At 41.9% G+C, this 23,564-nt stretch overlaps 2 protein-coding genes across 3 annotated transcripts in view; both read left to right on the top strand.

Annotated features, from left to right (window-relative positions):
* LEMD3 (LEM domain containing 3) overlaps nt 1-15,511 on the top strand; it is an 82,394-nt gene extending 66,883 nt beyond the window's left edge. Inside the window, exons 8-13 of one of the 2 annotated variants that reach the window (XM_007069730.4) lie at nt 219-321; nt 6,460-6,638; nt 8,649-8,730; nt 12,732-12,837; nt 12,916-12,994; nt 13,246-15,511. In XM_007069730.4, coding sequence (XP_007069792.3) covers nt 219-321; nt 6,460-6,638; nt 8,649-8,730; nt 12,732-12,837; nt 12,916-12,994; nt 13,246-13,409 — 713 coding nt within the window. In that variant the 3' untranslated portion in view covers nt 13,410-15,511. Of the gene's footprint in view, nt 1-218; nt 322-6,459; nt 6,639-8,648; nt 8,731-12,731; nt 12,995-13,245 lie in introns of both variants that reach the window. The other variant, XM_043548350.1, reaches the window with a different exon arrangement.
* A 2,220-nt stretch (nt 15,512-17,731) lies between these two features.
* The window catches only part of MSRB3 (methionine sulfoxide reductase B3), a 137,978-nt gene continuing 132,145 nt past the window's right edge, over nt 17,732-23,564 (top strand). The window contains 1 exon segment of the mRNA XM_037887230.2: nt 17,732-17,932. Within this exon segment, the coding sequence (XP_037743158.2) occupies nt 17,747-17,932 (186 nt within the window). The 5' untranslated portion in view covers nt 17,732-17,746.

Raw genomic sequence — 23,564 nt, 5'->3', positions numbered from 1 at the left:
TTAGTCTCTAAGGTGCCACAAGTACTCCTTTTCTTTTTGTGAATACAGACTAACATGGCTGCTACTCTGAAACCTGTAAAACTACTGATATTGGCAGGGGACTTGAAGCAGCTGTTTGTACCCAGAACTGCTTCTGATTCTTTATTTTTTTTTAAAGGTGACTAAATTTGAAGTTGACTCGTAACAGTGTAGCTAATTGTTGGTTGTGGTGTTCTCAGATGTTCTAAGAAGTCACAATGAGGCATGTCAAGAGAACAAAGACTTGCAGCCATATATGCCTATTCCCCACGTGTGTGATTCCTTAATACCACCTCAGGACAGGTATGTTCAAATTATTCTGTTGAATTGCTTTAAAGGGCAGTATGTTGAGCTTACACATACATAAATGCCTTAGTCAATAAACTAAGCTACTGAATATTTCAAATGAGTAAATGAATCCATCTAGATTAAATTGCAGGCATAAGAGATGAAAACCTTAGTTCAAGCGCTGGTCCCTATGTGTATTTTACACATGGGTACACATGTGCATCATACACCTGAGATCAGAGATATCTAGCAAGTAGTGTCCATTGGTCTGCACATCTCAGTTGTTTTCATCATGCTCTGAAGTGGCGGCATGAGGGGTGGTGCAGATCAATGCCTCTTCAATTCCTTCTTACCACTGCATGGCCAGAGTCAGAATCCTCTTTATCTAAAACTCTCTTTGTCGGTCTTCTAATTTGTAAATATGTATATATTGTATATAGTTTAGTATTTAGTATTCTTAGAATTTTTAGACTTTATAGTTAGTGTAGTGCTCTCCACCTCAAGGAGTTCCTGCCCACATAAAAGTACTATGCCCAGCATCCCAGGGTTAGAGCAGGGGCAGGAAATGCAGTTCTTTTTTCTCCATCAGCGGTGAACACCTGCACTGCCTTTACTGCCTTGGGGAGGCTCATATCACCACGAAGTGCAACATTTGTTGCTCTTTCGCTCCCTGAACCCATGAAGGATGAGAGCTGTTTGTGGAAACATCTCATGGAGAAAGTCATGAGACCTCAGTCTGACCCAGACTGGAGAGACCCTCCCCACTCCCTTATCCCCCAAGTGCTGTGACCTCAGATGGTGAGTAGCAACCCTCTGAGCATGAATTCTGGAGCAGAGGGCAAAACCATTAAGCCTCTTATAAGAGTATGGGATATGAACATAAGCATAAGGACGTATCTCTATCTAGATCTTCCTCTGAGAGACAGGACACCTCTCTGTCCCTGTCCAAGTTGGTTGAGTGCTCATGCGTGAGTCTTAAAGAATTAAGTCTGCTTAAATCTTCTGATCAAGAAGGGAAGGTGCAATGGAAGAAAGATCCATTGCTTCCAGCTCTGGTTCCGACTCCAACTTTCAAAGGTCAAAAATCAGCACCTGCCAGCTTCAACTAGAAATTCCATGTTGGATTCCCATTCAACATACTCCAGGAAGGATCTGCTGAGCCCATCTCCTGAGATGCACTGGATCTGTCAATCTGGCCTCCAGGACTCGGAACTCCAGGATGGACTGAGATCTTTACGTCACCGGAGGATATGTTTGACTTATCCTACCCATAATCTTCTCTTCTCTTTTTCTTGTCCCATCCTCCATGGGACATTTCAATACCAGAAGAAACCACCTTGAGGAGAAAGGGTCTTTCCTGTACCCTGTCCACAAGCTGGAACATACCAACGGCACGACGGGTGGAACTTGAACCTGTCTTTTCATCAGATGAGTCTGATGTTCTGGATGAACCTTCACTCCCTCGGAGGGAGACCAGTCTACACAGAACTTCTTCAAGGTCTTGGAGTCACCCTCCTCCCAGGTATTATGACCCAGGGGACTGTTGACACCCAGTGCCTTGAAGCACTCCCCATTCAATCAGCCTTCATTTTGACCCTTCTGGGGTCTGTACACTAGACATCCCAGATCTGGACAAGAATCACACTTGGCCCTCTTCCCCTGGCTAGTGCCACTGGCCCCATTGGAGTAAGCAAAGGAGGAAATTGAGCTGGATCGCTGGTGCCTACAGTTCCATTGGGCATGTCATCCTCCTGACTAGATGAGGCAATCTCTACATCATCCCCATCTCTGCCTGATGACCACAGGCAATACCAGGAGCTCTTGCAGAGAGTGGCAGCTGAGCTCAAGATCTGTCTTGAGGAGATCAGTGACATGCAGTGTAGACTCCTGGACATTCTACAACCTTTTAGCCCTAGCAGGGTGGCCTTCTCAGTAAACAAGGCCATTATAGTACCTGCTAGGGCAATATTCGACACTGGTGAGGCCTCATCTGGAGTACTGTGTCCAGTTTTGGGCCCCACACTACAAGAAGGATGTGGATAAATTGGAAAGAGTCCAGCGAAGGGCAACAAAAATGATTAGGGGTCTAGAGCACATGACTTATGAGGAGAGGCTGAGGGAGCTGGGATTGTTTAGTCTGCAGAAGAGAAGAACGAGGGGGGATTTGATAGCTGCTTTCAACTACCTGAAAGGGGGTTCCAAAGAGGATGGCTCTAGACTGTTCTCAATGGTAGCAGATGACAGAACGAGGAGTAATGGTCTCAAGTTGCAATGGGGGAGGTTTAGATTGGATATTAGGAAAAACTTTTTCACTAAGAGGGTGGTGAAACACTGGAATGCGTTACCTAGGGAGGTGGTAGAATCTCCTTCCTTACAGGTTTTTAAGGTCAGGCTTGACAAAGCCCTGGCTGGGATGATTTAACTGGGACTTGGTCCTGCTTTGAGCAGGGGGTTGGACTAGATGACCTTCTGGGGTCCCTTCCAACCCTGATATTCTATGATTCTATGATTCTATGACACATCTCAGCCTTCTGTGCCCCCACACCAGAAAGGGCTGAAAATTGTTACTTTGTACCAGCTGAAGGAGCAGAGTTCTGTTTACCCATCCAGTTGCTTGGCGGTGCAGGGAGCCACAGAAAGATCCAGGCTGCATCACTGCATGACAACTCTGATACAAGGTCACTAAATGCCTTGACCTTCTGGAGAGGAAGGTATTTTCATCTAGCAGCTTTCAGTTCAGAACTGCTAACTTAAGAGGCTCTGTTAGCAAAATATGATTTCACAAATTATTCCGAACGTGTGGAATTCAGGACAGACTTCCCCAGGAGGACAGGACTCAGTTCTAAGCCTTCATCAATGAAGCAAACTGGTGGCTAAGACTGCTCCAAACAGCAGTGGATGCAGCTGACACTAGGTCCAGAGCTACTGCTATAGTCCTGCAAATCTGTGAATATCCACTATTTTGGATTGGATACGGATACAAATTCTTGTATCCACACAGGGCTCTAGCTGTTGCCACACTATAGTCATGAGGCAAGAGTCCTGGCTTCATGCTTCAAGGTTCCCCAGGGAGGTCCAGAATACCCCTGAGAACCTCCCCTTTAGTGAGTCCGATGCCTTCATTGAAAGGAGATGAGTTGATTTACTCACTTAAGTTGTTCTAGAGTCCTTAACGCTCCCTGAGCATTTACATCCTAGCCCCAAAGAGAGAGCACCACAGGCAGGTTTATAAGCCTGAATCTTTTCCCTCAGTCCTTTTTAAACCAGTGCTCTTACAAACTACTACGTAAGTGCCAGAAACTCAAAAACTCAAATTTGTGGCTTTCTCCACCTCAGCTGCCACCACTCAACCCCACTCACCATCCATAGGTTACTTTTGACAGGATACTTGAGAACTGCATTCCTCTATTGATGCCACCCTTCATTCCCCCCCCCCCCCCCCCCCCCCCCCCCCCCCCCCAAAAAAAAAAAACCACACACACACACAAAAAAAAACTTTTGGTGGCTACCTTGCTCATTTCACTCGCAACTGGAGGGCAACAAGAGTGGCCAAGTGGGTGCTGGAGAGGATTCAGTCTGGCTTTGCAATCAAGTTTGTCATCTCACCACCAGAAAGCCCTTCCTGATCCCTTTTTCAAGGACCACTCTCACAAGGAGATCCTCCATTCGGAGGTGGACTCCTCTTCAGTGAGAAGCTATAGAGCACATGCCACCTCAGCATTGAGAGACAGTGTTCTACTCCCCATATTTCTTCCCGCCCAAGGAAAACGGAGGTTGGAGATCAATTCTCGGTGTACGCCAACTGAATGTCTTTATTCAAAAATCAGAATTTTGTATGGTCACATTGGCATTCATAATCCCCTTTGTTGAAGAGGGCACATGGATTGTGGCTCTTGATGTGAAAGATGTCTACTTTTATGTGGACATTTGTCTGTCCCACAGAAGTTTCCTGGTAAACCAAGAGCACTACCAATTCAAAGTGTTCCTGTTCAGCCTAGCTACAGCACCCAGGGTCTTCACAGAGGTCTTCTCAGTGAGGTTGGCCTGGATGACTACACCATCTGTCCGTATCTGGATGATTGGCTCTTGACTGGCAGATCCAGAATGGATGTTCAGTTGGTGTCCCTATTCCTACATTGTCTGTTATCTTCCTAGGGAATCTGTGTTAATATAGAAAAGTCCTGGCTTGGCTGTGGTCTGCTTACTAACCCTACAGACACAACATGAATACTAGAGTATGATTCCTGCCAAGGTCACAGCTTGTCTTATTGGACAAACCCAGAACAAGTATGTGTGGGAGTCCTTCCCTTATCCATCCGCCTGGTGCGACCATTTTCATGGCCACATCCCTCATAGGTGGTGGAAGCAACAGCTCTGGGCCAAGGCCGCAGGGGCGATGTCTTTCATCTACCATGGATGGACCACCTCAGGTATGCCTTTCCTTCCATCCGAATGATACTACAAATTCTACAAAAGATTCACCATGACAAAGCTCGGGTTATTATCATTGTGTCCAACTGGCTCAGATAACTTCTGATAACATCAGCCTGACCTCCCATCAACATCCAACCCTTTACGGATCTCCTGTCTCGAGAACAGTGGGGCCAGATATCCCAACCCAGGCCCTTCTCATTTCAGAGCCTCGTATTTGGATGGGCATTAGACATAGAACATTCATGTTTGGAGACTATTCAGTCTATTCTCAAAGCAGAAAGGATTGCACCAGAAAATGCTGGCTGACCTATGGAGATGTTTCTCCTCCTGGACACAACAGAGCCAACTATCCACAGAAATCATGGGAATTGCTGTTACTCTAGACTACCTACTCATGGACTTTGAGACTGTTAGTTTGCTGCTGGTCTACCTTGAGGCAATCATTGCTTTTCATTCTCCAGTTAAGAGCTATCCTGGATGAGTGAAAACAACTACAGTCAGATTCCTGAAAGGCCTCATTAGGACCTTTCCACTGGTGGTAAAACCAACCCTGCACTTGGATCTTAATCTTGTTCTTTCAGAACTTACCAGACTTCCCTTTTAATCATTTTGCTACCTGCTCCATGTCCTACCTCTCTATGAAAAAGTTGTCTTCCTAGCCACCATCGTGTCAGTCAAAAGGGCAAGTGAACTGGGAGTGCTTATGGCAGTATACTAGTTTTCATAACGAGGTTTTTCTTTGCCTTCACCCAAAATTTATCCCTAAGGTAATTTCTGAGTTTCACACGAATCAGCTTACTTACTGGTATTTTTTTTCCAAACCTCATGCTTCTGATGAGGAGAGAAGATTTCACTCTCTTGATGTACAATGGGCTTTAGTGTTCTGCCATTGGAGAGCAAAATCAATTAGGAAAATGCCTAGATAGCTTGTTCCTTTAGCAGAGTGATTAAAAGGACAAGCATTATTTGCTCAGAGACTCTGAGTGGATCTCTGGCTGCATCATTCATTATCAACTGGTGCATGTGCCTCCCCAGAGCGGTGAGTGCCCGCTCCACTAGAACACAAGTGACTTCTACAGCATCTCTTCAAGACATATTTATACTGGACCTATGTAGGGCAAGAGCTCTCTCCATACTTTCGTGAAACAGGCATTGGTCCAGACATCTTCTGCAGATGCAGCTGTGGGGACAGCAATATTACAGACATCTATAACAACTGCATCCTTGCACTCCCTCCACTGCTGTTTAATTGCTTACCAATCACATATTTGTGGAATACACATAGGGACCAGCACTCGAAGAAGAAATGGAGATTACTTACCTTTTACTGGAGGTTCTTCGAGAGTTGTGTTCCTATCTGTATTCCACTACCTGCCCTGCTTACCCTCCTGCTGCAGATCATCACTGGATTCTCAGTAAGAAGGAACTGGGGAGGCATCGGTCTGCACCGCCCTTATTCCTCTGTTCAGAGCATGAGAAGAAATGCGCATGTGTGGGCCAACGGACACTACTTGCTAGAAATCTTTGATCATAGGTGCCTGGTGCACATGCTTATCCATGTGTGGTATACAGATAGGGACCACACATCCCAAAGAACCTCCAGTTACAAGTAAGTAACCTCCATATTTCTTCTAATTAGAAATTACTAGTATTTGGATGCATAATGTATTTTTGTTATAATATTAAAATTATAATTCTTGTTCTTGCTCTAAATTGAAGGAAAAAAATGAAGAAGGTCTGGAATAGAGCTGTTGACTTCCTTGCTGCAAATGAATCTAGAGTTCGCACAGAGACACGACGAATAGGTGGCGCTGACGATTTGGTTTGGAGATGGATACAGCCATCTGCAGCATGTGACAAAATTTTAGTTATACCATCTAAAGTATGGCAAGGCCAAGGTATAGTTATATTATTAAATGTAACTTATTTTGCATTCTACACTTAACATTTATTCTTGCATCTCCTAATGAGGCTAATCTGTCATTTGAAAAGGGAGAATTTGATTTTTCTAATCTATTTAAATGTAAATTGCAGTTATTGTCTGAAAAAGTGACAATATAAAAATAGCACTTTCCTATTTAATAGACTAGCTCCTCTATACTTAGCGTCTCATCTGTTTACTTCAGTGCCAGGTATAAACTTTTCTGTTAGTGCTGCAATGGCCATACAGCAGAGCCCGCAGAGTAGTCAGACAGAAAGTGAGCTATTTTCTGGCTCGTGTATTATCAACAAAAATAACTGCGCGTCATTTACGGTGTCAGATTCTGACTTTCATTACCCTTGTGCTAACTTATTGGAAACAGTGGTGTACAGGTGCAAGGGCAGGGTTGGGCCTCCAACACTTATTGCTGTCATTGTGCACAGGTCAGGAAAAAGAAGCATGACTTCCGTTTCAGGTGGAGCATGAAAGAGTGGCATTCAAATAAATAAATCCTCTTATTTGTAAACTCTATAGTGGGGAAGTCACGTACAAAAATATGTATCCATGATAAGTTGTTTTTAGCATTTCAGAGTGGAACTGCTCTTCTTAGAAAATATATAGGATGTTTTTGCCACCATGTCTCCTAGTTCTGTCTGGCACAACCAACCGTTTGCTTTAATGTAGAAGGGGAAGTCAGAAATTAAACTTCCCATGGCTTTGTTTCCCTGAAACTTGATAGGGATGTCACTTCAGGCACACCTTGCCTGAGAGGGGAAAAGGGAGCTGCGCGCCGCGGGTGGGAGGGTGACTGGGGCAGGATGGGGGAAGGGGGAGCCGTGCTCGGGGCAGGATGGGGAAACCACCAGTACTTCTCTCTGCTGGAGCCTTTCCTGAATGCTCTTGCAGGCTCCACCTGCTGCTCTTGCCACCTCCTGGTGGCGGAGGCAGATTACTGCAGGTAACCGGACTTTTAATGTCCGGTTAGCATTGCTAACGGGACCCCGCCAGGTTCCCTTTTCGAGCAGACTTCTTGGTAGCCCTAAATGGAATGCCCTCCTTGAATTAATTTGTGAGGCTACTAACAAATCCTGCAGATTTCTACTTAAAACACTCTGACTGTAACACCTTCAAGAAGGAGTTAACCATTGACAGATTGTGTAGAAATGGGATAGTTTGTCTTTCTTCAGAAACCCTTTCAGATATAGAACCATCAAGTTGTGCAGTAGCTAATCTATGTAACCACATTCTTATTTTCACTGTTCTCATCCTTCTCTTCTTTGTAAACTTGGTGTGGTTTTTGTTTTTAAAATTAGATTGTAAATTTTTTGGCTTAAGGACCATTTCTACCAGTTCCTAATACATAGTGTCCCCATCCTGATTGTGGGCCTTCATATGTCACTCCAATATAAAGAATTAATAATGGAAATTATTTTTATACTGAATCATCATCTGTCCCTATTTCTTAATAGATTCTTATGAATTATAGAATACCCAAAGGATAGTATAAATGAAAAGTTCATCATAAAATTACATTCTTATAAACATATTGGCAGGTCACAATTATAACTGAATAATTACCTCATAAATCCTTGTCAAATTTAAACTAGTTAGCAAGAACTTAGATTTCTGTTTTTACTTACAGATAGTGCATGCAATTTCTGCATTAGTTATAGCATACAACTTTTTAGCTATCTGGAATTTGTTTAACATCCAGTGTACTGGCCGGAATATCAAAACTAATATCTTTAGACCTAGCAATTATGAATCTGAAAAAATAAAAGTATCTGTTTTTTTCAATATTATTAGTGTCTTTATGGGAACATTGTAATTTGTTGAAATTTTTTTCCTTCATATTGTGGAAGGAAGATATTCTTACTCTTAAGTTCAAGGCAACAAAAGGATTAAACGTAAAGATGAGATGCTTGTAAACTGGATAGTATTGTATTCATTACTTACTAAACTGTTAAATCTGTTTTTTTCCTTGTAGCATTTCATCTAGATAGAAGAAATTCGCCACCAAACAGTTTGACACCATGTCTAAAGATTCGCAATATGTTTGATCCCGTCATGTAAGTAAATGTGGTCGTACCCCAAGTGCTATTTCCAATGTGCCTTAGGACAGGGTGGAAAACTTTGATTCTTCAAATCCCTCCTGAAAATGCATCACATCTCAAAAACTTCAACCCCAATACTTTGGTCAGAGAAATAGTATCGTATATAAGCAAAAAATTAACATTCAGGATGTGTGCATTACCAGCCAAAGTGACTAGAGACTCTTTTTGCTTTTTTACCTCACCCTCCCTTTCCTCTTGCTTTTCGGTGTTAGCATTCTGCGGACCACTTCCTCAACAATAGTGTGGTAGTCAGTCATCTGCTGTCCAAATACACTGTCACTCTGGCCCTCTCCTGTTTGGCTGTAAAAATGTTTGATTTTCTGAAGCACCAAAAAAGACACTGGAGCTTCTATGGCTTACATGTAACAGACTGCATTGGCTGTAAAATTAAGAATACAGTCTTAAAGTTGCACAATTTGGATTTAGAATGTTAAACATTGGGGTGTTTTCCATTCCCTTGAGTCTTGATCACCAGCCCAGTTGGGGGGAATCTCATCAGAGCATATGATGACAAAGCCACCTTGGTTGGAAGTACAAAATGCTGTTCCCACAGAGCACTTAGTGCTTCAGTAGGAACCTTTGCCCAGGGAACCAATTTTTAACACAGGAGGATCCATCTGCTCCTGTTAACATCTTTTCCTCCTCGCTTAATGACTTCATGATCCTGGACACTTCCTCTTCCGTTGCAGATGATTGTCTCATTAGGAACTTCTGAGAAGAATGGTTGCAGCTTTGGACATAAAAGCTGAGCTTGTACAAGAAAACACCACAAGCTTTTGGACATGCTCTTCTGCCCCTGTGAGGATAGCCCCTCCCTATTAACAAGGATCTTCTAGAGCCAGTAAAGACCTTATGGCATATGCCAGCCTCCTTAGCTCCTACAGCTAGGGACATGGACAAACATTCAAGTGTTTTTATTCCCATGCCACCCTGAACTCTTTCGTAGTGACAGTTACCAATGAGAGATCACGTTGGGGAGACTTAAATCAACTCCCACAGAAAAAGAGCCCAAAAGACTTGACTTAAATGGGAGAAAATTTTTTATTCTGCCTCCTCTCTGAAGATGTATATAGTAAATTAGCAGGCACTGTTAGCTAAACTTGACTGTAAATTGAGACGCAATGTCCACGTTTTCTGAGAAACTACCAGAGGATGCAAAGGAAGAAATTAAGGCTTTCTTTGCAGAAGATTGCATGGTTACTAAGACGTCATTCCAGTCTGCACTTCATGTGGTTGATGCTTCTTGTAGAGTGAGTGCCTCTGCAGTAACTCTGAGGAGAGCTTCCTGGTTACAGAACTCGGGAATAGCTATGAACTGTCAACAAATGATATAAGAGATTCTATTTGGCAGTTTTGTCTTTGGTTTCAGATATAACCTGATGAGACCTTACATTCTTTTAAAGACTCTCAAACCAACAGTTTTTGCTTATTAGTGTTTGATACTCCAGCCCCCAAGAGGTGCGTGTACAGACCGCTAACTGTAGCACAACACAAGCATCTCATTCTCAGTTGGCTGTCGGGAGGCATGCCATTTGATTCCTCCTTTGAGGATAACTCTACAGTTGCCAGCAACAGCCAGTCCTCCTTCCTCCCGCCCCAACCCCAGGTTGAAAACAGATGATCACATTTCCTCAGTGCTTGCGAATCTGTAACGACAGACAAATGGATCCTAAGCACTGAGAGACTGGGGTATTCTCTCTAGTTTCTGTCCACCTCCTTCTCCACCTAGCTATTCCATCCTTTCTCAGGGACCCATCTCACAAGTCAGTGCTCGTTCAAAAAGTTCAGACACTTCATCCTAGGAATCATAGGAGAAGTTCTCTTTCAGCATTGGGGAAAGGGGTATTATTTACAATACTTTGATTCCCAAGTCTGTGAAGGGGGGTTGTCTGAGACCCATTCTAGTTCTTTGAAATCTCAACAAGTCCATCAAGTATGTAAGAGTTCCCTTGGCTTCCCTAACATCGATTATTTTTTCCCAAGATTGCAATGCTGTTTGCTGCCCTTAATCTCAAGGAAGTTTGCTTCCATGTGGCAATCTTGCCAAGTCACAGGAAACTTCTAAGTTCTGTGGTAGCTCAACAACATTATCAGAATATGTTATTCCCCTTTGGTCTGTCATTGGTGCCGCAAGTATTCAGCTGGAGTATGGCTGTGTCATACCTAAGGAGGAAAGGAATTCATGTCTTCCCTTACCTGTATGATTGGTTACTTCAAAGCAGATTTGAACATCATGTTCTTCATGACATCCATTTCATCCTTCGTTTCTTTGACAGTCTGAGACTTACACTGAACAAGGGGATATCCGCGTTAGTTCCAACGTAGAAAATCAAGTTCATTGAGACCCTACTTGAGTCAATGAAGTTGACTGAAATCTCTCCTAAGGGAGAAACGCAGACTGTTGTCCAGCTGTGTAAGTCTCTCATGTCATGCCCCACCACCAGAGTCTGAGCTTGCCACACGGCCTCATGTACTTACGTGACCCAACATGTTATGTGACCAAACATGTTCTCTCGGGGGGGGCTACAGCAAAACTATCAACGAAACAGAAATCCCTTTGACAAGTGGGTCCATGTACTTCCTATGTTCCTAATGTCTTTAGAACAGTGAGTGGATCAGAACAGCATATGTAGGGATGTGTCATGTTCTCATCCCCTTTCATCCAAGACATTTATTACAATGCATAATGCATCCCTGATAGGATAGGGGTGCTCAGCTAGAAGGTTTCTGAACCCAATAATTATGGACAGACAATGAAGGGTCAATTCGTAATCAATATCCTCAAACAATTTTCAAGGCTTGCTGCACTTCCCCCCCCTTACATCAAGGGCTTGTTGGTCTAGATACTATCCACTCAGCTTTGTCAAAACCAGAGAAACAGACTTTTGCATGAAAAGGAACACATTGTTCCCAGAACCTGTTGGCCAGTCATCTCAGCAGGAAACTTTCCAAAAATCATGAGTGGTCTCTGAAGAACAGTGTGCTCAGAACTCTTTCAGGTCTGGAATATTTCATTCGTTGACCTCTGTGCAATAAAAAACGAAATGCCATCATTCTGTTTGCAAGTGGGTGACAGTCCAGGCTCATTTACTGACACTTCTCTCCTACAGTGGAGGCAGAGTTTCCTGTACACATTCTTCATTTCGGCCCCCTGCATTCTGTTCATACCACAGGTGATCCTCAAGTTGACAGAAGACCATGCCAGATAATGCTTAAAGCTCCAGCATGGTTGAGACAGTGCTGGTTCTCGGACCTTCACAGCCTCTTGATTCAACCTCCATCAGCTCTCTGCCTCTTCTTCAGACCTGTTTTCCCAGAAGCACAGGCAGATATTGCATGCAGACGTGAACAGCCTGCACCTTATGGTGTAAAGGTTAATTCAGGTGGAGGAAGACTGCTCAATGGCAATTCAGGAGGTATTGCTTAATAGCAGAAAGTAATCCACTACACCTGCTTATTTAGACAAGTGGAAGCAGCTTTCAATCTGGTCCACACTCCAGGGCATACTTCTATCAGAAACTAGGATTCAAGACATTTTGGAGTACCCGTTACATCTCAGATCTTTGGGCCTTTCCCTAAGCTCCCTGAGAGTTTACTTAGTAGCAATCTTGGCAATTCTCCCTCCAGTTCAGGAAACATCCATTTTTTTAAAAATCTGATTGTTTTCTAGATTTTTAAAAGGGATTGTTTTACTCTTTCCGCCGGTAAAGGATGCATTGCCATGTTGGGACCTTAACATTTTATTAGCTACTTTAATTGGCCATCCAAGGTGCACATTCCAAGGGTTAATGTTACTACATATTAATATCATATTAACATACTTTGCATGTTCCTTTAAACATTGCTTTGTTGTAAAAAAAAAAAAAAATTAACCAGAATCAGACTTCTTAATAGAAATGTAAAAAAGTGTTCATGCAGACTCTTTCATTATATCTTCTCTTAATTGTTTTACTTAGGGAAATTGGTGACCACTGGCATTTGGCAATTCAAGAAGCAATCTTGGAAAAATGCAGCGATAATGATGGAATTGTTCATATAGCTGTGGACAAAAATTCACGTGAGGTAAATGCATTTCCTGTATTCCTGTTATATGTTTTGGCTTGTTGGTCTTACAGCTTAATTTTTTTTTTCTCACCACAGGGTTGTGTATATGTCAAGTGTCTGTCTCCGGAATATGCTGGAAAGGCTTTTAAAGCATTACATGGCTCTTGGTTTGATGGTAAGAAGTTTGGGGGTTATAAATTGAGGAGAAATGCAGCTACTGTCATTTTTAGCTAGCACTATAAGATGACTTCTAACTAAAATATTAAGCAATAGCAAAATACATTTTGACTTTTTTCGTAGGTATGAATTATCTGGCAATTTGTTGATTACATCAGTGCATTGAAGTATTTATCTAACTTGCAGTATATTTATCTGTTAAACTAAATGTAATGGTCTAAACTAGTAATTGGTTGTATTTTACTGCAGGAAAGCTGGTAACGGTAAAATACCTGCGGCTGGATCGATATCATCATCGCTTTCCCCAGGCTCTTACTTGCAACACACCCTTGAAGCCATCAAACAAACACATGAACTCAATGTCACATCTTCGTCTACGGACAGGCACAACTAACTCTCAGGGAAGCTCCTGAGAAGACTTTCTACAACTACTAGGACTGTTACTTGCAGCAGGAAAATTCCTGTTTGGCTGCCGTCTTCCTTTTTTAGTGCTTTTTGTATGTAATATTTTCATTGATTAAATAAAAGTCTGAACGTTCCAGAAATCTTGTTTCCAAAGGGACTTAGCAATGAGGCAGTAATGCTAAGTGGACAAAAACAGTTGCTTCAGGAAGTTTTGGAGCTTGAGTAAACCAATGCATTTAATTTTTGCATGAAGAACACTGAATTTATTAAACATTTTCAGATGTGGTGGCTGTAATTTTTTTGCACCAAGAAGTGTTTTGATAACAATCCAAAAGCATGGAGAAAAGACGACTTCCTGTATTTCCATAGTTTCCTGTGAAATAATCTTGTGGATATTTTGTAACACACACCTACAGTTCCTGACGGCAAATAAGTAAAAAAGTTAATTTTTCAGTCTAATTTTAGGTTTCTGTTGCTCTAAAGGATTCATTTGCTCCAGCTGGGGTATGGGAAAATTAATTTGGCTTTAGTGGTTGCATATAAGTGTGAGGGAAACAGAAACTGAATGCAGATATACTGGTTTTTGTACATAAGTGTAAATGCTGGTGGTGGCAAAAGTAGTCGTGTTCTGTGAGGATGTCTGCATTAAAGCAGTGAATAAGCTTCCTATTTTATTCATAACCTAATGTTTTTATAGTGTTGGCTGTACCATCACATAAACGTCAAACAGCCACACACCTTAAAATATTAGATACAAGTTAAATATCTTTTATAGTTTTTATATTGAAATATCTGACTATGATTTTGTGTGAAAGGTCTGATACCAATTGTAGTGGATTCAAATTTATGTGAGCAATAAAGAAACAATTGGCAGATACTGAAAAAATATTTTGTGAAAAGCTGTATTTATTACAAATACCAGGACTGTGACAAAGTACTATTGGGATTAAGTAACTTTCCTAATATATTTATAACTTTAAATAAGTTTTAATTAACCAGTTACATGTAAAATTAACAAAGGTGCATATTTTTTGCAACAAAATTTTGGTTCATGAGAGCTAGAAATATAAATGTACAAGTGAGTTACTTTATTTCAATGTTAAATTTTGTATTAACATTTATTCACTCTTAGTAACTACAGAATTGTTGCTGAGAAGTTTCATTGCATATCTAAGACTATTGGCTGCACTGATCCCTTGTTTACACCACATAATTTTGTCTATAATTATCCAGCTAAATATTGCATAGGTGGTGAGACTGGAAGTGTACCAGTTAAAATAAATTTAATAAAACTCACTTTAATTCTTTTGTAGATATGGTGGATTTGCAGCATGAACTTGCACAAATAATGCATGTTTTTCTTATGGTTCATTAAACATGATGCACACTATTCTGCAACAGAAAATCCTTTTGTGCCTTACCTTGTGCTTTTGAGGGCACCATGTTTATTATTGGAGGGTTTGTTATCTGAAAATTTTTTAATTCTCAGTTTTACGTCTCAGATGCTAATGAATTAGTATATATAATATATATAATCTGCCATGCAAATTTCTACTCATGAGGGACAAGTACATATTTTTGATGAGTGAGTAGATTTTATGTCAGGTCTGGTAGATTTTCGTGAGTTTTACTATATGTACATATACATATATGTATATGTATAATATACATGTATATGTATAATATATGTATATAAACTGATTTTGCTGTATTTGATGTGCATCATAGTGATTTGTTGACCTGATCTTAGTGACCCCATCTTGTGACCTGTTGCAAGAGTGAATGTAAAAATAGTTGTGGCATTTTAAAAGGTCACCTTTTGATGCAGATGCATCATTTTCTTGCTTCTAAAATATATTTCTTGTAAACACTGTACATTTTATTATTGTAATATGTACTATTATGCATCTTATTTTACCTAAAACTGTTAAGTTGACCAATATCCCTCCCTGCAAGACAGAGGGGAATGTGTATAATATCTGGACGTTTGAGAAAAATCAGATATTTGATGTAATTTGTCACCTGTCCTGTAAAAACAAACAAAAAAAAACACACACACAAACAAAACTCTAATTAAAGGTTTATTAGGGGGTTTTTATATGTGTCTCAACTTTTCGATCTTCAGAAGTCTCTTTGATTTGTATATTTGTCTGCATTTGGTGAATGGGTGAGAGAGAAGAGCTTCGTACTACAACTGTTTAAAGTTTTAACAAAAGCTCATGTTCTCAAGATACAAGTTTTAGGGTATGCTCTAGGGCTGATTTAATACATACTTTAACTCCACTGAAGACCAATCTTGAGCTGAGATCACTGACATTGAGCATGGGAGTGTATTTTATTTTTGTAATATATTTTAAGGCCAGAAGGAAACTTTATGATTACCTAATCTGACCTGCATAACACAGATCCAAGAATATCACCCACAAATGTCAGCAGCATCAAGCTCATAACTTCTGTTTTGAAATATAGCAAATTTTTAGACTCTATCATATCTCTAGGTAGATTTCCATGATTGATTAGTCACTCTTAAACTGCACCTTTATTTCTACTGTGAATTGGTCTAGCTTCAGCTTCCAGCCATCAGATCTCATTATACTTTTTCTGGTAGATATCTCTACTGTGACAAATATTTTTCCCATGCCATTTCTTGTGGACTGTGACCAAGTCACCTCTTAATCATTTATTTGATTAAAGTATTGTATGTTTTCCACAAACATTAGACTGCAATAAATGCCTATTCCTGGAGACTAGAATGTTTCATAGGTGCCTGAAAGTCTAAAAGCTGTGTTACTGTACTAGGGAAATTATAACCTGCATATTTTGAAATATCAAAAGGTGAGCCCACTAGTGCGATGAAGAAATTCCCTATAGATTTTGGGTTAAAATACAAGAGTGAGTATGAGCAGGGGAAGGTGACAAACAGCTCAATCAGAAAAGTCTTAAAAACAGTTCAAAGTTGGAAATATTTTTAATATTTCCTGGTTTCTTCTATGCTGCTATTAAGTTTTTTCTATTTTGGAAACATGGGCACAGATTTCTTTAGAAACATCTATCTTTTGTTAAATCCTCTGGTTTTCCAGAACAGTTTCTTTAGCTATGTTGTAATTCTGGTTTCTACATTTAGCCAGTTAGCATTACAAAAGGAGCAAATACATCTTGCCTTTATGGGCTGGAGAACAGTAAAGAAAAAAGTTAATTCCAGAAGCACATCTGCTGTCTGATCCTTGCTGCTAAATATTGTATACAGTATTTGACATATAAAAGACCATGATGAACCCTCTGCTCTTGTTTCTATGCTGGCTAATGACACCACTTTACTTTGTGATAAAATTCTTAAATAGCTACCATTTTTTCTGTGGCTGGGTATGGGGGTAGCTGTTAAAGCTAGCACACCTGGGCTACTAATCTTCAGATGTTCATAAAGCTGTACTCAAGGCTTTTAAGACACTTGGCACAATAGTGGTTAAACTAGTAAACTACATAACTAAATAATACCCACCTTCCCTCTCTTCTGCCCTCAGAGGTCTATGCTTTCTGAGACCAGTTGCTCCATTTAATGTAGGCTTAATCTTGCTACAGCAAAAGAGAAATAAAGACCAAGTCACCCTTAATCGCTCTCTTGACCAAAAAGCCATTCTAGCGGAGTGGTAGTGGTCGCTTTCAGACTGGGAAGCCAACAAATAGCAAATACATTAACGAAGCTGATCACTCCACCACATCCTTTCCTGTTTATATTAAGCTTTTTCCAATATATAATCTGGATTTACTTTAATGCTAAAAGGGGAAATTAATAAATCGAGAGACGCTGACGATAGTCGTATCTCTATACTAGTAATTTGAACCCTGCCCTTGGGAGTGAAAGTCACTTTCACTGGCGGGTGTTTACCCTGCTATAGGAGTTGGTGGTTTTTCTTTTTCCTTGGTAATGGGTTGTTCGCGTTACAAAAACTACTGTTGAAATTAGCACTTTGCAGTCTCCCTGCAGCCCGCAAGGGAGCTGCCTTGGAGTCGGTGGTATTAACAGGGGGCGGCCTGCTCCGTTTTCGCCGCACCATCCTTCCCCGGTGAGACGGGGCTGCGTGAGACCTTTCCGGGCTGCCGGCTGAAATCACGGCCGGGCTGTGCTAAAGCCCATGGAGTAATTCCCCACCTTTAGGCGGAGAGACGCTCCGCGCCTGAACCGAGCTGGCAAGGGCACCGTCCTTGGGGGGGGGGGGTCTCCCCGCAAATAACACGCGGGTGCTGTTTGCTCCGGGGGGAGGCGCGGCAGCCCGGCCCTGCGGCTGGGTTGGCGCCCGGCGGGGCGGGGCAGGCCGGAGCTGGCCCTTGCACTCTCGGCGGCTCCATGCTCATATTTGGCATTAGAGGCCGGTGCCCAGGAATTTCCCGTCATGCCTCCCGGGGCGGCCGGGCCCGTCATTCTGCTCCCGGGGGTGGGCAGGGAGCTGCTGGCGGGGCCGCCCCATGCGCGCTCGGCCGCCCCCGCCGCTCCTCTCGCTCTGCCTGGCGGCCGCTGCGGTGGTAGCAGCAGGTAAGAGGCCCGCGGCCCTGCCCGAGCCCCCCGGGGCGGGGAGCCACCTGCCGGCCTCGCTTCCAGAGCCGGCCCGGCCCGGCGGCGCTGAGGCTCCTGCTGCCCAGCGCGGTGCGCAGGAGGTGATGTCTGTGCGCGCGGGTGCGGGGAAGACCCCGAGGGGGCAGGAGACTGAGAGCGTGGGGGTGGTGCAGGGCTGGGGCTTGGCGGGGAGAGGGGCGGCAGGAGCAGCCCCGGGGGGGCGATGGGGGGGGAATGCAAAAGCAATACCTGCAGTGCGGGAGGGGGGAAACGAATAGCCCCAAGTGGCTTGGACAAGCTGTTCATATTCAGCAGGAGGGGACCGGGCCCTGGGAGGCAGTGGGGGTCCCGAGGGGGGTGGTGGCAGAATGACAGGAGCAGCACCAGAAAGGTGGGACCCTTTGGAAGTTGGGGCTAGGCCCAGCCTGAGCTCACCACGGGGTGCAGGTCTCTGCAGGGTTTGTATCAGCCCCACATCCTTTCTTGGGGGAAAGAGGGAGATGGCCTTTGCTGCCTTTCTTTGTAGTACAGCAAACTAACTAAGTCTTCCAAAGGTAAACACACAAAATAGAGAAACTGAGAGTGGATCCAGTCGCTCAGCCTTTGATAGGTAAGGCTCTGTTCCTGCTTACTGCAGAGCCCTTTGGAGCTGAGAGCCTAGCACACCTTGGTGTCCTAGAATAATAGTGGGATGCTCTAGTCAACGTTTACCATATTTAGTGAATGTTAATAACCAGGCACAATAATTATAAAGGAATATTGTATTTTGGAATTAGTGCCTCTGTAAAATAAGTGTTAGACTTCAGATGGACGTACAATATTTTTTAGAGACTGCTGAGCTGCCTATGCCCTTACTTTAGGAACAGCTTGAGCCTTATATTGCATATGTCATGGTTTGTCAGTTCCCTTAACTTTCCCCTTTTTTATAATCAAGATGGTTCTAAAAGTACACTGCTTTGAAAGATAACCAAGCAAAATATCTACAGAATACAGATGGTTTGCCTTAGTGATATGGGGCTCGGTTGATGGCTTGCAGTCCATAAATGGTAGCTTGGAATCTACCCACACTGTGGCCTAATGCCAGTTACTTTGAATCCAGTGTTTAATGCTAAGAATCTTTCTTGTTTATATTTTTGTCCTTGCTGACTTGTTACCAGTGCTTACGGTCTCATTTTATTATTATTTCTTCCTTCCTTCCTTTTGATTTCCCTGCTGCATGCCTTTGCAGTTTTGTCATGGTGCATGGGCTGCATGTCTGGCAAGTCTTGTTAGTTGCATTGCTTTTTGAGGTTTGATTCAGGATATAAATTTCATGTGGCTTTTAATCCTAATCAGGCATTTGTTCCTAGTTTTTAAGATACAGTAATGGCCTGCGCTATTTTAGAGATTTCTCACTCTAGAAAAACAGTATTTAACAGACTACAAAAAGATATTTAATCTGTACAGGGAATTAAATATGGCGAACAACTAATCACATTGCTAAATAACCCAGGAAGGTAAGTGTCTGTCCTAGCAAAAATCTGGGTTACAGAAAAAGAAATATTAGATAAATTAAACAGAGAATCTCTGCTTTGGGATTGGAAAAAAAGTGTCCACTTAAGAGAGAGATCTCTGTGTAACATTCTGCAGTGACTTTCACAAAGTCATTTAAGTCAAAGGAGTCATACTATATATATCAATCTGGAATTTGGGTTCTTGGTTTGCTTTCCTTTCTCAATATTTCTTTGGTTCTTCAGAAGTCACCTCAGATGGATCCTTTAGGAAGAAAAGTGTAATCATATATTTCTCTGCACAAAGAGCAAGCCATCAGCTTTAAACATGTCACCTTTTGTCCACCATATTGGCTTAGGTTTTTGGCTTTGGCTACAAAGGGCTTGTCTACACTTACATTTTATAGCGCTCTAACTTGCTGGGTCAGGGGTATGAAAAATCACCCCCCTGAGCGCAGCAAGTCTGAGCGCTTTAAAGCACTAGTGTAGACAGGCTCCGAGTGCTGGGAGCTGTCCTGTAGAATAGATAAAACCGCAAGCAGATTCTACAGGATAAAACCCCATCTATGCTACAGGACTCTCTAGGTGACTGGGCAGTTAGTAGGTGTGTTATAGCAGAAACTCCAAGGAAGTGAAGCTTGATAAATTGAGGAGGGAACTGATTTTTATGGAGATTGTTTAAAACTTGGAAGAAAAGATCTCTCTGTTAAGGATTCAGTATCCCTCACAACTGCGACTGAGGTTTGAGAAGACACAATATTGGAACTGTTATTAGGAGGAAAGCATCTTTTTCTCAATTACACAGTTTAAGGCCTGAAAATTGAAACCATATTAGCCAGAAACATGTTCAAAGACAGTTCTTATTAGCAAATTGCTAATAGTTTCCCTAGCTGTGCAGACTTAAGTGCTAGTATAGCAAAATTTTGTAATATGCTTAATGGCATGGTTCATCCTTGTTCACACTGGACAGGGGAAGTGGCCTTCTCAGTAAGTTCTGTGTTTAAACATGATTCAACTTGTGACTGTAGTATAGGCAAGACAGGCCTAAGAGCGGACTACTATGCAGTTTCCCACCTGACTATCCCAAACGCCCAAACATGTGGATTAGTTATTTTGTATTATCAATAGTAGAAAGTGATCTCTTTAAACCTTAAGTAGCAGTCTAGCAAAATATATACATGATAATAATGTAATTGCATTGTTAAGAAGCGCCACCCCATCCAAAGGATAAATGAGTAACTTTACACATTGAGTCTGGAAGTTTCTCCTGAAGGAATCTCTGATTCACTGTTCCTTCCAGGGAGAGTAAATGACTATAAGTTTCACCTGACAGAACACACCTCACTAGTACCAGAAAGTGACAATAAAACAGATGAAGACTGGCTGCTAAATAACATTAACTTCACTCGGACTGCACAATGAAAAGGAAATCTTCAATGCAAGACATCTAAAAACTTCATGAGGAAGCGATCTATGCCAGTTGTAGCCAAAAGAGAACATCCCAACAAATGTTTGGCTGAAAGGCTTTCCTATGCCCCTTTTCCTATGCATCTTGAAAATTCCATATTAGGCCAGTGTACAGGCAAGGATACAGCTGCTGCTGCTGCTGTGCCAGAATGAAAGCCAGGGTAGTTCAGGCAGTCTAGGCCGTTTCACTTACAGCACTTTAAGCAATTGTGTAGGGGAAGAGTGAAATTGATTTATCTTGGGTTGGATTTACAGTGGTCTTTGTAGCTCCTGAGGGTGAAATTGGCTAGGCTTTCACCAGTTTCAACACTAGGGGAGTTGGCAGCCCCCTCCTGTGAGTATGGGGAATGGAGTAAGTGAGAAGAAGCACGCTCTCTGAAAGGACCACAGTAGGAGGATGACCAAACAAAAATCCAGAAGGGATTTTAAGGAGAGGTGAAATGCATGAATCCCCCTGCCTCAAACCAACCAAAAGGGTAAGGTGCCCCAAAAATACCAAGATAAGAGAACAACCCCGAAAGTAGGGAGGGAATATTGATTAAAAATCCCAGGATGAGAAAGGGACCCACAAGATTTCTAGAAGAGGAGAGAAATTAATTTTTAAAAAAATTGGGAAAGGAGAAAGAAGGTACAGAGAGAAAATACAAAAAATATTAATTTTAGAATGAAAATTCTGTATTTGAATCTTTTGGCTATTAGTGTTCTAGTTATAATCGTACCAGTAGCCAAAAGAGGCTCCGAAATAAAATTTAAGCATGGGATGGTGTGACATACCAGGGTACAATCCAGACTGATGAGTAGCTGTGTCACCCCAGCCTGTAATCTGGGGTGCCCTTTACAATGCCTTGCTGCTGTAGCCTTCAGCCTGGACTGCTCACAAAACAGCCTTCAGCATGTAAATCACTCCCAGCGCGCGCTCTCTCTCTCTCTCTCTGTGTGGTGGTGGAGTTGTTGCAGCCAGCCACACTTCGGCTCTTAGCAGCCTTAAGATTTCCACAGGGTGACCCCAACAACTCCTAGACCAGATTTCTCCCCAGAAATGTATATCCTGTACTTCCGAGCCCTGTCCTGGACAGCACAAATATATTGAGTACATTATTCCTTTAAGGGAATAATATGGTCACAACTTGTTACCCCAAATGGAGTTACCCAGACACTTCAACTTGAACACACTGGATTAGCTAAAAACAATGAAACAAATGTATTAACTACAAAGAGAGCTCTTAAGTGAGGAGAGTAATGAGGCATGAAAGTCAGAAATGATTACGAGAAAAATAAAGATCAAACACTTCCTGGAGACTGACATAAAAACTATATTAAATTCAAAACAAAGTTTTATTCTCACCACCTGCTCTTGGCAGTCTTACTGATCAAACTCTTTAGGTCAGGACTCCTCCCTCAGAATCCTATGGCTGCTTCAGGTGCAGTGAATGCAATGGGGGAGGGGGTGAAAGGGGGTACTTTGGGCTGCATGTCCCTTCTTTTTATAGTTTCAGTCCCCCTCTTGAAAAATATTTTAGCTTAGACCTATGGGACAAAGAATTTATGTGGAAGGATATTCCCTGCTGTTTTTTTTCACCTGTTTGTTTTCCCTCCCTGCTTGATGACTCTGTTTACTGCTTAAATGCAAATTAAGGCAAGCATATATCCCTTCCTTTGTTTAGGGCAGACCTCATTTCTGCCTGGAAAGGGCTGTGGGGTTTGGAACATGTAGTAATAACATCATGCAGGGGAATCTTCAAACTTCATATTATGCGTTGCCACAAACTTTACTGGGACAATACTGACTAGCCAATTATGAGCTTTCAAGTGATATCTTACAAGGCACACTTTGTACAAAGATTATTACAGTAGTGTGGAGGGTGTGAATACAGGGAAGTATTCTATCACAGATGGATTGTGGGATCCCTCTGTGGTGACAAATTAAATTAGAGACCTGTCTAGTTTCTCTGATGATTAACAGGTGCAGCATCTCCCTTCTTCTGCCAGGGTTCCCTGGACAAAAAAAAATTCTCTGTTTCAGGCCTTCTACCACCAGTCAGTTTTAACCCCTCGCCAGAAGGCATTGAAAGCCACTTGATAAAAGTGGTAGCATTTCATACACTCTCCCAGTAAGGAGCACACATGGTGTCAGTTAATCATTTTGTCTGTGTAACTGCTTTAATCTTTCATCAGGTTGCATTTTGGTGTATATACAGTATGTATAACTAAAATTTTAAATACAAGTCAAGAAATTCGCAGTTATGAGGAAGTGATTCCCCTTCTTTCAACTGTCAGTAGTGAGACAGATTTCAGCACTGCTAGTGTGAATTTGTGTGCAATATAAACAAGTATGTTTGCTGTGGGAACCATAATTTTAAATTTAGCTAATTCTTGTGGGATTAAAATCTTAACCTTAATATGTATTCAGAAAAAGATAATGAAACAGTAACAGTAGCAAGATATTCTTTATTGCAATAGTACTTCTAAAAAAACATTTGAGAAAAATGTAATGCCATGCATGTTCTTTGTGCATCAGCATGCACACCTGCTTTTACCGACTGAAGCACAAAGAAGTTAAGTGATTTTCCTGTGATCACACAGTGAGTTAGTACCTTAATCTGAAATAGAACACTAGACCCACCTGGCTTCTAGTCTTTTGCTGTATTTATCAT

The sequence above is a fragment of the Chelonia mydas genome, chromosome 1, assembly GCF_015237465.2.
Source record: "Chelonia mydas isolate rCheMyd1 chromosome 1, rCheMyd1.pri.v2, whole genome shotgun sequence".
NCBI classification, from domain to species: Eukaryota; Metazoa; Chordata; order Testudines; family Cheloniidae; genus Chelonia; species Chelonia mydas.
Note: the sequence above shows the minus strand (reverse complement) of the source record. Positions and strands in the feature narration are given on the sequence as shown.